At 47.5% G+C, this 13556-nt stretch overlaps 1 protein-coding gene across 2 annotated transcripts in view; it reads left to right on the forward strand.

The window, feature by feature from the left end:
- Window positions 1–13556, forward strand: part of krz (beta-arrestin protein kurtz) — a 27469-nt gene that overhangs the window by 11030 nt on the left and 2883 nt on the right. Inside the window, exons 1-5 of one of the 2 annotated variants that reach the window (XM_017899569.1) lie at window positions 5477–5495; window positions 6726–6936; window positions 7297–7669; window positions 8183–8476; window positions 9429–9566. In XM_017899569.1, the coding sequence (XP_017755058.1) occupies window positions 5487–5495; window positions 6726–6936; window positions 7297–7669; window positions 8183–8476; window positions 9429–9566 (1025 nt within the window). In that variant the 5' untranslated portion in view covers window positions 5477–5486. Of the gene's footprint in view, window positions 1–5476; window positions 5496–6725; window positions 6937–7296; window positions 7670–8182; window positions 8477–9428; window positions 9567–13556 lie in introns of those variants that run through there. The other variant, XM_017899570.1, reaches the window with a different exon arrangement.

Below are 13556 nucleotides of genomic sequence, written 5' to 3' on the forward strand. Positions count from 1 at the left end.
GGGGGGGGGGGCACAGTGGTGATTTTCGATATCCGTGAGAACGACATTCGCAGGAGCCCCGGCAAAACGATTCCGCGATCGCGCGAGGGCGAATTTCTGTGTCACGATCACGAGTAATCCGGATACGCGTGCACGAGTGTGGTACGTTCGTCAGTCATCGAATACCTACTAATTCAAGGCCGGTCGGTTCGCACAGCCAGAGGTCCTTGATCGATTTTGCAATGATCCCGGCGTATCCGTGAAAGCGAATTCGTGCACTGGACGCTTTTTCACGGACGCCATCGCGATAATTTTCAGCTGTCCGCTCGAATCGTTTGGGAAACGAAGGTTCCTGTTTTCATCGGGAACGAGAAAGCGAACGGAGAAATATCCAGGAGCATATTCTCAATCTGGTCTTACGTTACACACCCTAAATATCCAACGTATAGAAGTTTCCAACTTTAGCCGGCCAATCGATCCGGTGATAGCCTGCAACCTTGCACGCCGCTAAGTAACTCGTGCTGTGTTCATCAGGCATGTGCAAACAAATTCTCGACAAAGAAAGTTTCTGCCCCGTTTTCCGTGAGCTCCGAGGCGTCACGGAGCCGTGGAAAATGGGTGACTAAGAATCGCAACTTCTAAATGGATCCCGTCGCGAACCGTGACCTGCATCGGAGCATACATCGTCCATACGTCGGGTTTCTTCGGTGCAAACTGCATGGGTAACCTTTAGAAAGAGCCGAGGTCTTTCATGAAATTCGTCGCGACCGTTGGGTTGCGTCGCGGAGGATTACTGCAAGGGTTGCTACGTAGGTAGAAGCTGAGGCAACTTAACGTCGCGTGACTGACGAGGAATGCCCAAAACGTTGGCAGCAATCGGACTAAAATTAAACTAAAATTCCTCTCATCTGCCGAATAAAGTTCCCCCCAAAAAATCGAATTTCGATAATTAACTATCCTGCGAAATGATCGAATAGTTGCTCGATACTCCCGTCGAGTTATTTCGGGTTATCGGCTTCTAACGATTAGTTCAACCGCGACGGATGATTTATTGGCCAGCAGATAAATAGACACACGAGCGTAGGATGATACGTGAGATTAAACGAGGTGAGACTAACGTGATATTAGGAATCGAAGAGTAACGAAACGACGCGTAATTTATGAAATATGCAAAGTGGGATAACGAAAGATTTAGATCCGATTCGCGATAAGCTTGTGTGGCTGAATTTTATGAATGAACCGTGCGTTGCGGATAGCTATGCCATGGCCTTCTTTAGACGCAAGTTTTATTGCGTCTAGGCATCTCTATTTGTTTTCGAAATCGAATTTCGTAACACGTTGCCGAATTCTTGACGAATTTCGTCAGCTCCATAGATTATCAGCGACGCACACCACTCAATGAAACAGATAATACGATATCTGATGTCGATGTTACGAACACTGGTATTCGAACACGCGTGTGTACAATGGCGAATCGAAGTTCAAGTAACCTGCGCGAAATGACGTCTCAAATAATAACCAGTCCGTTCGCCTTGGCCCGATTATTCGAAACGCGAGCCGAGTAAGTGGCGATTTTGGAAATTCACGCTCGTGCAAAATTTTAATTAACATTGGGCAAGATCTCATCGCGATTCGGCTAAAAACAATTTCTCGCTCAGATGCTTCGATATTTTCGCCGTGTCTTCCTTTTCCCCTTTCCTTGGCCGCCATCCATCGTCGACGCAAACAACAGTTGTGTCTACACGATCTGATGCATGGAAATTGCGTGTCTAAATATTGACAGTATGAAAATTGATTAAAATACCGGGGAAATAATAAAGTTTGTTTTAGCTTATAACCAGTCCCGGTATAGTTTAAAGCAGTTTGGCTGGTGTTAGATGCCCGCGACGTGGCCTTTGGATATTTAATTACTGCAGATCAATCGGCGCGCTATCGATCCGAAGTTCGTCCGCCCTCCCTGTCAATATGAAATTTCCCCGTTCGACCAAATAAACGAGCGGTTAACGAAAACGCACATACGGTCGGGTATTGAAAATCCTACGTGCCGCGTATACCGTATATCGCGAATCTCTTTTATCGTTTTCGTGCGAGTCTGAAAATAATTTCTACGAATCGTCTGTATGCTTCGTCGATACGAATACCGGCACGAATAAAAGCGAATGATCTTTTTGGCTCGACTGGTCCAAAGGTAGAAATCGATAACTTTTTTATCCGCGTGTGGAATTTCTAACGCAGTTAGCAAACAGTAGCACCGAGTGTCCATGAATAGTAATAACAACGGGTAATTGTTACTATAACGCGATGGTAATAGTAACAGATAGTAATAATAAGTAGCAATAACGATAATAAAATCAGCCACGGTCTGCCTCATTAACGTTTGCAGAGCTTGCACGTTTGCCAAGTAGTTTAAACGACGCTATGTCCCGCCCTTTTTGATCGTACAGACATACGTCTCCTAAGCGACACACGCAAATACGCACGCATGTTCCTCATAATAACTAATAAATTCTGCAATTTATCATGCCGGGACGTCCATTACCTCTCTCTGCGCCCTCGTTCTATGCACGTGCACGGAGTCGTGTGGTCGTGATCGTCGCGCAAACTCCCGGTGCGTCGCCAAAGCGGCGGAAAACTTGCCTTCCAGAAGGAAAATTGCAACGTTAATCGCGGTTATTTTCCACTTCCCTTTTTCGGTACGTGCGTGACGCATACGCATCCTTTCGATTCGTTACGCTTCGGTAAATTAAGCAGCTCGCAGCTAATCGCGGCGCGCCCGCCATGACAGGCCCGTTGTATGAAATACAGCGGGGAAAACAGCGATTACACGTTCGAAGAATTTTCATGCCGTGTACGACCGATTCTGTTAGTTCTCACGAGCCTCGAACTCCTCGCGAGCCAACTCCCGCCACTTGAAAGTTATAAGAATGAGATTGCAAAAATGACTCGACGATAATCACGGGCTCGGCGTTTCATTTTGTTTCGAGGACCGTAGGATGCTAATAGAAATATGTCTGGAGCGTGTTCCCACGCGAAGCGTGCTCGAGTTGATTGCTACGGTGGCCAGGTCGCGTTTACGAGTTCGCTCCAGGTATGAAATTATACTCGTGACGTAATTAGTATGGACTCGTACGAGCGTGTCGTTCGAAAATGACGCTTGACCCCCCTGGATTCCCATCATTTATGCCGATCGAGCCAATGCAATTACGCGATTACATCGGGCGAAATTAGTTGTAGTGAAGTGACGCGGTTCTATCCTGGTTACGCAATATCACGTTCCAAAACTGCAAGACCTATGCAGATCGCGAGATGGAGAGGTTTCGTCACGGTCTCGTTGAAAGGTGCAATATCTACGCAGCGCCACCCGGGAGGATTGCGGAGCGCAGGACAACTAAAGACGGTGGGACCCATTACCATTTCTCCAACGTAATTAACAAATATTCGGGAGTTAATGATTACAATAACGATTTTACGTTCGGGTAATGGTAAAATAAAGACTTGTAGATACTTTCTACGCTTGTTACCTCGAAATTTAGTATGTCCTGAAATTTACTTCTTTAACTTTACTTTGTACGAAACTGTGAACTCCTCAGGTTACGATTTACAAAACGAATCTTTCACTTTACACGTTATAATCTGTGAAGAAAATCGAATGCCTCGGCTAGTGCAATTACGATATATTCGTGTATTCATTTTTTCTGAAACGCGGAGATAACTAATAATAACTGCTGTACTGTACGTACATCTCTCTCTCAGGCTCTGCCGTCAAATTCGTGACAGGCTTTTCTCACATGACGAATGTGTGGAAAACAGGGATCTATTTTTAAGTTCGAGTCGAAGTACATTCCGCGCGAAAATCGCGATTAAGAATAGAAAATCCGCACGGTCTTTTGAGAAGAGATCGGTTCCTTGGGTCCCCTGTTTTCCCTGATCGGTTCTATTTCACGGGAATTTCTATCGATTTTACGCCAATCGAACGAACATCTTTCTCTTCGTCGCTCGACGAAGTACGCTCCTAAAATCTATCGAATCGAGAGCGCTGCAGACGTTCCGTGGAATTCTATAAAAGCTATTTTCTTTCTTTTTCTTTTTTTTTTTCGAAATGGAAATGAAACGTTGGACCGCGGTGAAATAGATTTTCCCTTGAAATTGGTAATCGAGTGAAACCGGTGGCTTATCGGTTTTGTTGGTTTCCCAGCTGCTGCGACGAGCTTCGCTCGCGTTTTTCCGCTCGGCACTAATCTCGTTTCTACCGCGAGTTCCACTTGCCCGACTATTGAATTGCGCAGCGACCTTAAAGACGAAGCGATTTTCGCGAGAACTTCTTCTCCGTGCATTTCGTCATAATTCACAGATCTCCGGCGCAGATTCTTTCTTCGGGATTTTGCCGAAAAGTCGCTGGATTAAGTTGCCGGAGGTGAGGAAGGGGCGAGTGTAAGGACAGGATGAATGCGAGGTGTGGGAATCGGATGAATGAAATCATTCTGCCGTTCGAAACGTGATCGCGGCTAGACGTCAGCTGAAGGCCCAATTACGCGAACGTTTGGTTATCGATGTTAAACAGCCACGTTCCATTTTCTGACGTCCGTTGCGTCAGGAGCACGTAACGCGTGTGCGGTCAGTCCTGCAATGGGTCTTTATATCGCTCACGTGCTGCAGAATGTGTTCGAATCAACGGTCGTTTAATCCCGGCTAGCCTTAAATCTATCATGCCATTGTACCGTAATAATCTTTTGTCGAGGCGCTGGAAAGCAGCACTGGAACTGGTATCCGTCGTGTTTACGGCAAATCGTTGGTCCCTGTGACGATTCGTTTCTATTTCTGTTCTATTTCCATTCCTCTAACAGTCTAGTCTAACAGAGAGCCGAATCGAGATCGCTAAACATCTCGCAAGGCCCTTTGGACGTTGTTCATTCCGAACAGTCGAGGAAAAATGACTTCCGTTTCCTGGGAAGGCGAATATACATGGTTGCGACAGTATCCTTGCACGAATCGCAACGTATACAGAGCCTGCATATGCGTTCATATGGTGCAACGAGCAGAGATCGTTCCTTAGATCGCGTTAGGAGCTACACGAGCGTCGATTGAAATTGACATCCATTTGTCAAGACCCGTCTAGTCTGTGCTCGACGCTCGCCACAGTTGCTGGGCTCGTTGCTGAAAAGCTGCTGTTCTCTCTGTCTTCGCGTTCGATCCGTCACTTCGTCTACTATCGGATACGGAAACAGTGAGATCTGGAAGAAGACGGACGTTCGATCTTCTCGCTGTCGGGGATTGGTCGACGATCGAAACATGCCGTCGCGAATTCGTGGAACGTGAAATCAGCGAGAACGAGACTCCACGAGAATCGAATCATCCGGAGATTTCGAGGAAGTGTTCGTTTTAAAAACCGACCAGGTTGCTGCTTCTCGCGATTAGATTATCCATCGCGCTGGCTCAGCGAGTTCCTCGCGGATAGGACAAGAAACGTGGAAACACCTGCGGGAACGGAAAGCTTCGGAGCATCGAGTATGGCGAAGGTGAAGACACCAATTTCCACTTTTTATTGGCACATCATCCTACGAGCTAATAAACAAATGACTCATCGATTGCGATAAGCTCGAGAGCTTAATGTCGCGTTGTCGTGGTTGATTTATCATAGCGACTCATCGGCCTTTTCCCCGTATCGAATCGCGATACTTACAAAATCATCGGAGTTTCAGGCTTGATCGGCTTTCGTCATCGATAGTCACGAGCACGTCTTTCGGATTATCGGCCGATTATTTAACGCGCGTTTCAGCGCTGCCAATGCTATTAGCCGAGGCTTTCTCCAGACTTGGAAGCCTTCTTAGACGATCGATTTCGGTAAGCTTCCTAAGTCTGGCAAGGCCTCTTAGGAACTTTGCGAGTTTCCAATTGCGCTGTGACGATAACGTTTCAATGAACCCCGAAGCGCCGTCATCGAATTGCTTAGCGATTTTTCAACATCGGAAAGTTGGAGTTCTATGTTGGACGGTAATAAAGATCACGTGGAAAGTTTGTCCAGTTCTATTCGTTCTCGTGGAAAAAATGTTTCGCGAAGAGGGGGCGAAATAAACGTATCCTCGGTATTCTCTCGCGATGCCATACTCTCTCCGCCTGCTATCTCTGCTCGTTTTCTTTGACGATGGGTTGATCAAAGAGCCATTTTACGCGCGCATACGTGCGTCGTTCTCAAAGAACGATGACGAACGTCCTTTTTGGCGTGCATTACGGTATGCAGCGGCTTTGTCGATTCACAATGCGTGCAAGTTGCGTGTTCGTGCATAGGGGAATGCCAGTGCCGTACGAAAGCGCCAGGACATGAAAAACGCGGCCATGTTTCTGCTGAAAATTTGCCAACGCCGAGCCCCAGTTTCCGGAAAACAAGGAGAGAAATATTAGGATAGAAGTTTACGAAGCTTTGAAATAACTTTTGGAATTATAAAATAGAGCGCGGTTCGCGGAAGAGCTTCTTCGACCGGTGGTACTCGTAAATTGAAAGGAAACGTCGGGTTATAGGAGCAGAGAGAGCGTAGAAAAGTTTAATTTAAGGGAAAAAGCGTGCTTCGGTTCACCGTTTGAAAAATTCATGTAAATTCGAAAGTTTCCACGAGTGAAGGAAACGCGAGATTTACAACCCTGCCTCTAGGGTACTTTCTTACCGAGCGTTACTCGAACGAGGCTATAAAATAACTAAAGCTGCAACGCGGAAATTTCGCCTACCTAATACGTGATTTTCTCTTTTGCAGTGGGATAGTTCGGAATCCGAATATTCGGAGCCTGAGGACTCAAATGAGTTACGGGCCATAGTTAGCCCCGAGATCTGCGCGATGGACACTGTGGACAGTGCCAGCAAACGGCAAACTCGTGTCTTCAAGAAGTCCAGTCTCAATGGGAAGATCACGGTATACATTGGGAAAAGAGATTTCGTGGATCACATAACTCACGTCGATCCTATCGGTAAGACACAGAGCCTCGAGTGGTAGAGCTTCGGAGCGTCTACGTTGTTCCTTCGTCGTACCTGATTACCTTCATTAGCCATCTACCTGTTGAATCAAAGCGTTCGGTGTTCTTTCTCGCTCGAACGTGGAACTCTGTTCCAAGTAGAGAAACATCGGTACGTTTAGCGGGTTGCTCCACCTCTCGAAGGTTAATCCAATTATTCCAGTGCAGCTATTTAACAGCGAAATATCGTTAACGCAGCCTGAAAGGCTGCTAACGGCGTGGATTGGAAAATTCGATTTACTTAAACGACCAGTTAATCTTGAACGTCAAGGCCACTTAAGCCTGTGCTCACCGATCGCTGTTCGATCGTTACAGACGGGGTCGTGCTGATTGACCCAGACTACGTGAAGGATCGCAAGGTCTTTGGCCACGTTCTGGCCGCGTTCAAGTACGGCAGGGAAGACCTGGACGTTCTCGGGTTGACGTTTCACAAGAACCTCTACTTGGCCGCGGAACAAATTTATCCCGTGGTACCTGGCGTCCAGCAGAGGAACCTGACGCGGTTGCAGGAGAAACTGATCAAGAAGCTGGGAAGCAATGCGTATCCCTTCTACTTCGAACTTCCGCCACACTGTCCAGCATCGGTGACGTTGCAAACGGCACCGGGTGACTCCGGGAAACCATGCGGCATCGACTACGAATTAAAAACATTCGTAGGTGAGACGCCGGACGACAAACCGCAGAAACGGTACGAGCCTCGTGAGGGGAACATTTGCGACCACGCGATTCCTCTGGCCCCTGCTTCTAATCGATTTTCAGCCGACATGGAACTGACCGTCGACGTGCTCGTTTCCTTTAACCCTTTTGCCGTGGAACGTTTCAACGGACGGGAATATCTCGTGAATATCTTTCGCGAGCTATTCCTTTTCGCTGCCTTTCCCAGAGAAATGCATTCCCGACGTGTCCTTTCGATAGAGCTGCTACCTTGCCGGCAGCAAGTATCGTACCACTGGCTTTCGCGCGATAGGAGAAAGCCGGGGCTTTTTCCGGCTCGTAGTAAAAATCGAGGAATTTCTCAGTCGACTCGAACATAGCGAAAGGGTTAGCGTATTAATAAATGTCGTTGCACGTTTCGTTGCCACGCGCGAGAGAGTTTTCGAGATCGTGTCGTTTATTGTCCACGAGACTCGATACATAGAATGTCGCAGCGTGGGCTAACGGTTTGCAAGCCGGTTGACGGCGATAAATCACCGTGTTGCAGAAACTCGGTGCGGCTGGCGATCCGGAAGATCATGTACGCGCCGTCGAAGCAAGGCAAACAGCCTTCCGTCGAGGTGAGCAAAGAGTTCGTGATGTCGCCGAACAAGCTCCACCTGGAGGTGTCGCTGGACAAGGAGTTGTACTATCACGGCGAGAATATCGCCGTGAACGTGCACATAGGTAACAACAGCAACCGGACAGTGAAAAAAATCAAAGTGTCCGTGAGGCAATTCGCGGACATTTGTCTGTTCTCCACCGCCCAGTACAAGTGCACGGTCGCCGAGGTAGAGAGCGAGTGAGTATCATTCATTGCACGCCATTCTTCTCCACGAACACGCGTCGGGATATGAAACATGCTCGCCGTGAAGGTACTGCAACAAATGGATCCATACGCGACGTTGTCATGAACGAAAGTTGCGACATAGTCGGGGCTACGGTTGCATCGGTGGTCCCTTTGTTTCCACCGATGAAACATTCCCGTCATTTTGTATCTCGTTGCGACACGGGAGACCATTCGTAGGGTCATAAAATGCCATAAAATCTGGATTTATTCGCCCGTAAATTTACACTCGTATCCCCAATCTATTTGTTGCTAAACTTTCACTCGAGTCCCCCGGAAATGTTCCTTAACGCGAAATCCGCGCGATCGTAATAGTCGAATAGTAGATTCTTGTTCGCGAGCGGGAGTCTCGTGTTTGGTCACGATTGATCCATCAACGTCGATGGATCGTTCGAAAACGTTTTGTATTTCGAGCTGTTCGATATCCTTAAATAGCCACCAGATGCTCTGTTCACCCTGGTATAGTGGTCGCGGTGAAATTTACGAGTAACACATTCTGCGGCGTGACCAGCCACGAGTTACTCAAGATCTATCGACGCGGACGCAAGTAGACGTAAATTGCGATTCGTTGCAATAAATTTCAACGTAACGCGACAATTTCACGATCCGTATCAACGACGTCTTGTACTGGTTTCTGCGCGTCCCTTATCGGACGCAATTTTTCGCGGCTTTGGTAAAAAAAAAACGAACCTACGAGAATTCACTCGGACGCCTGTCTTTCCTCGGGAATGATCGATAGTAGAACTCGAGGCACAACTACCGGTAAACGTAAAAGAAAGAAGGCGCACAGTCTAAGACTGTCTGAATTAATAACGACGCTAGGTGCGTACGTAATGCCGATAAGGCGATAAATGCTGAAAGGAATTGTAACACGATGAAACGGAAAATAAAATGATTGCACTGGCAGTATAGGGGTATCGCCAGGATTCACTCTGAGCAAGGTCTTTTCTCTAAGGCCGACGCTTGCTGACAACAAAGAAAAGCGAGGTCTTGCTCTAGACGGCCAACTTAAGCACGAGGACACCAATCTCGCATCTAGCACAATGTGAGTGCTCAAACATTGGCCGGCTACCATTTTCCTCCGAAACAAACGTTCGTGATCGAAGACTGGAAACGGGCCAAATGATTCTGGAAAACCCACGCGAATAGCTACTCCGAGATTTGTTTCAAAGTTTGGATCACGGGGATCACTTGTTACCGGTCGGGCGGGTAATAGATAGCCCGTAATATTCGTTTCTTTTCGCGGTTCTCCGGCTTTCGAGGGGGTTCGTGTTCATATTCGATAACCGATGCTGGAATTAATTTCCCGGTGAACGGGCAACGTTACAGATCAGGTCTTTCGATACTCGTTTCGATCGAACGAGGCAAACAATCAGAGCCCGTTTGCAGTCTTTGCGGACGATCGTGTTGTTAAGACTCGAAGTCCGATATATTGTATGGGAACACTATTTCAAAGTGGAATGTCAGTATTTCCCTTCATGGCCTTTTTGCTGGGGACTTTCTATGGATATGGAACTCCATCGGTGATGGTCTATATCGTTGTACAGAGGACACGTCCCTTTTTCTCTAACCCGCTCCCAATCTTTCGTTCTCACTTTATTTTCTGTTACCTCCACGTCTGTGTCTTTCCACAATTGATATGCTGATCGATCGAAGTACCCCCGACTCGTTCCTATCTGTCTTTCACTCTTTTTTCTCTCTCTCTCTTGCTCTTCTTCCCCCCTGTATATCCATGTAGTCTGTATTGTAGCGTGACGCACAAGCCGAAGTTTCGCGTTTTATAAAACACAGAGACATGTCACGTGGGTATAGCGAAGATCGTCACAGTCCGCGTGTCACGTAGCTTATTATCGTTGTCCTGTCCCCGTCGAGATTCAACTCGACGCGAGACTCTCGTGACCGAGCTTTCAAATTATGGAATCATTCGCGATATCGAAGCTCGGGGGTGGCACTATATCGGCCTGATGATGCTACACGTCACTGGAGAGCCACGAGAGCCGTTTTTGCGATATTGGAGTACGCCTGGATGTCGCGCACGTAGCCCAGGTTTTATTCCACTTTTTCCCATTTCCGATCGAGACCGTATATCGCGACTTTTTACAGCGGTGGTTTATCTCGGTCTTATTTACGAGTTGCCTGAATTTCCCCGACGCGCTGGAACGGGGCAGGGATAATTTTCGAAGTAGAAACTTCGTAAGGGCTCCTAGGCGTTCTTCGAGGCTCAGTTTCACAGCCATGTCTGCTGCGTAAAATTCGAAACGACCTGTTCGTGTGCCTCGAGCAAACGTCAGACGCGGTGTAACCAAATTTAAATTTCAAATGCAATTATTGCCCGTCACGATTCCAATCAGCCAAACAGGAAGGAACGTGACTCACGGTGTTTCGAAGGAATGTCTAGCAGCGTGATCGATTACATTTCGATAGATTAGATAATAATTCTTATCAGGTACGTCAGCGACCAGGTACCCGAATCGACGCGTCCAATTCTATCCGACTGCCAATAATCACGCGGAACCGAGCGGAACCGAGCGGACCAATTTAGGTGTCTAGGATCGAGTCGACGAACTCGACGAGAATGTCGATACGTAGCGTTGCCTGGAGAACGAGTCGGTGTCATTGTTTGACGGAAGATCGCGAGAGAAAGCGGAAATGCGTAGACCCGAGCTACCTTGCAGAAACCAATTTCGCGCGTGTTTATCGGTGAACTTTATTCCGGAATTTCGATTGATCCGGATATATTAGGCTCCGTGGCACGTTTACCTTCACTCTTCTGCTACATGTTTATCAGGGAGGGGTGCCCAGTGGGGCCAGGTTTCACGCTGAGCAAAGTGTTCTTTCTGAAACCGCTTCTCGCCAACAACAAAAATAAATGCGGGCTTGCCCTCGATGGCCAGATCAAAGACGAGGACACCAATCTGGCGTCCAGCACCCTGTAAGAAAACCGCTGCTTGTCAATGGACAACACACGCCTGAATATATGCGTATATATATTGGCAGGACTGCTCGAAAGTTTGGGTGACGAGACACCCCGGTTTTCTGCTTTCTTGCTCTGAATTCAATTGCAACGTTGTTCGGTCATCCTTCGGTTATCCGAACGTTGGGTTAATTATACCTCGGATCGATATACGTTCTTGGTTTCATTGGATACTGTCTCGTACTACTTGCACGATACCAATGTCCTACCCAAACTTTCGATCGGTACTGAGTGTACGTGCCTCTGTTCCTCTCTCTCTCTCTTTCTTCTCTCTTTCCTTATTTTTATCAGCATCAGCAGAGCTGATCACGCGTGATGGTACTGAGTGTACGTGCCTCTGTTCCTCTCTCTCTCTTTCTTCTCTCTTTCCTTATTTTTATCAGCATCAGCAGAGCTGATCACGCGTGCGATCACGACTTCTCTGTTCACGAGGCTGCGTGTGTCCGAAATCGGCCAAGATCGACAGGTACCAACGATGCTTTTATGAATATTTGATGGAAGGCGTAGAATAAATTAGAGAGCGAAGGACTTGCGTTTCATCTCCAGACTAGTATTCCGATTACCCGGCTTTCAGCGACAGGCATAAAAGGGCTTGGATCCTGTGCCTTTTGTCTTTTTATGTTCCAGACACGACGAGAGTCTCAAATTGAGCAGCTAGACTGCGTTTTAACTGTCGCGTTTTACCTTTCCCTTTGAAGCTCGCTTCAGGAGACTTCCGTGGCATTCGTGGCTCGAGCTTTGCAGCCTCTTAATCTAAACCGTGTCTATTATTTGTAAACCAGCGTTCCGCGAGCGTCGCAGTTAGTAGCCTCATCAATGTCCGAGGGGACGCTGATGGCGATTAACTCCTGACAGCGTTAATAAATGACAGTCCCGATATATCTTGCGGGCAATCTTTAAAATTCGCACGGCCGTTCTTAGCCTTTTTAATTATTTCGCTTTCCGTATAATAAACGCTCACCGGCGGAGGAGCAAATTTTTCGAGCACACGCACGCTCTCGCGAGATTTATCTTGCGTAATGGAAGGCCTGTCGTGGATTTTTCTCCTCGGAGCAAACAAACGGCTACTTGTAAATCCATTTGCTCATGGGCGAGACCTCGAATTAACGTCCCGAAGGAACAACCGAGAAAGCACCTCTTTCGTTCCTCGTTTTGCTCCATTCTTGCAGCGTGTTTCCGTCGATAATGGTACGGCAAAAATAATTGGAGGTTCGCCTTTTAAACGCCGTGTAAGACCGTCGATGAAAATATCGCCATGTTAAATACGCCGGGCTTTACGATGCCTCTATCGTGCTCGCTCGGTCCTGCCGATACTTCCAATTATTTCGTACGGTATATTTTGCTCGATCGAAAATAGCGATGCGTTGCCTGCTCGCTTTCATCGCGCTCGATGAAAGCGGACGGGCAACGCATGCTTCATCCGCTCCCGAGTGCTATATTCAGAAACGAACCGCGAGTTTTTCTTTCGTGTTCCGGATTGATTCGATCGCGTTGCACCCTCCTCTGCTTCGCGTAAAACCTCCCATCGTCTTGCCTAACCCTCGCTTTCGTTTCATGGAAACGCTGCAATTATGACTCGCGTTTGCGGTTCCGCACGAGGCAGAACGCGGGGAGAACGTTCGGTCAGCGACAAAATGCACGCGAGAGATTCGCCTCGCTTTCGAAACTCGCCGGAGAAATTATGTTTGCGTAATTAATTGACGGGGCGTACTCGTTCCGCAACAAATTTCATCGGGAGCACTTTTGTTTGCTGAAAAATTGAAAGCAGCTCCGAGCGAGGCGCTCGTCCTTTTGCGCCGCGAGTTATGCCGGAAGATGCTACGAAATAGAATTTCATCGTCGGCCGAGCAGCGTTTGTTAATAACGTTTCGTCGTAACTAGAGAGCGGCTGCATTGTTGAAAAAGTGCTTCCCGATATTCGAACTTGCTCTCCTGAGCGAGCTTTAAATTGTTTAATACCGTCCATTAAACGCGAGGTCTGACACAGTTTTCAACGAACGCTTTGTTTCCGTATACGCAGTTTTTTCCAGCGAATATATCGCAGCGCGCGGTAGTTTATCT

The sequence above is a fragment of the Eufriesea mexicana genome, unplaced genomic scaffold (genome assembly GCF_001483705.2).
Source record: "Eufriesea mexicana isolate 0111107269 unplaced genomic scaffold, ASM148370v2 scaffold956, whole genome shotgun sequence".
Classification (NCBI taxonomy): domain Eukaryota; kingdom Metazoa; phylum Arthropoda; class Insecta; order Hymenoptera; family Apidae; genus Eufriesea; species Eufriesea mexicana.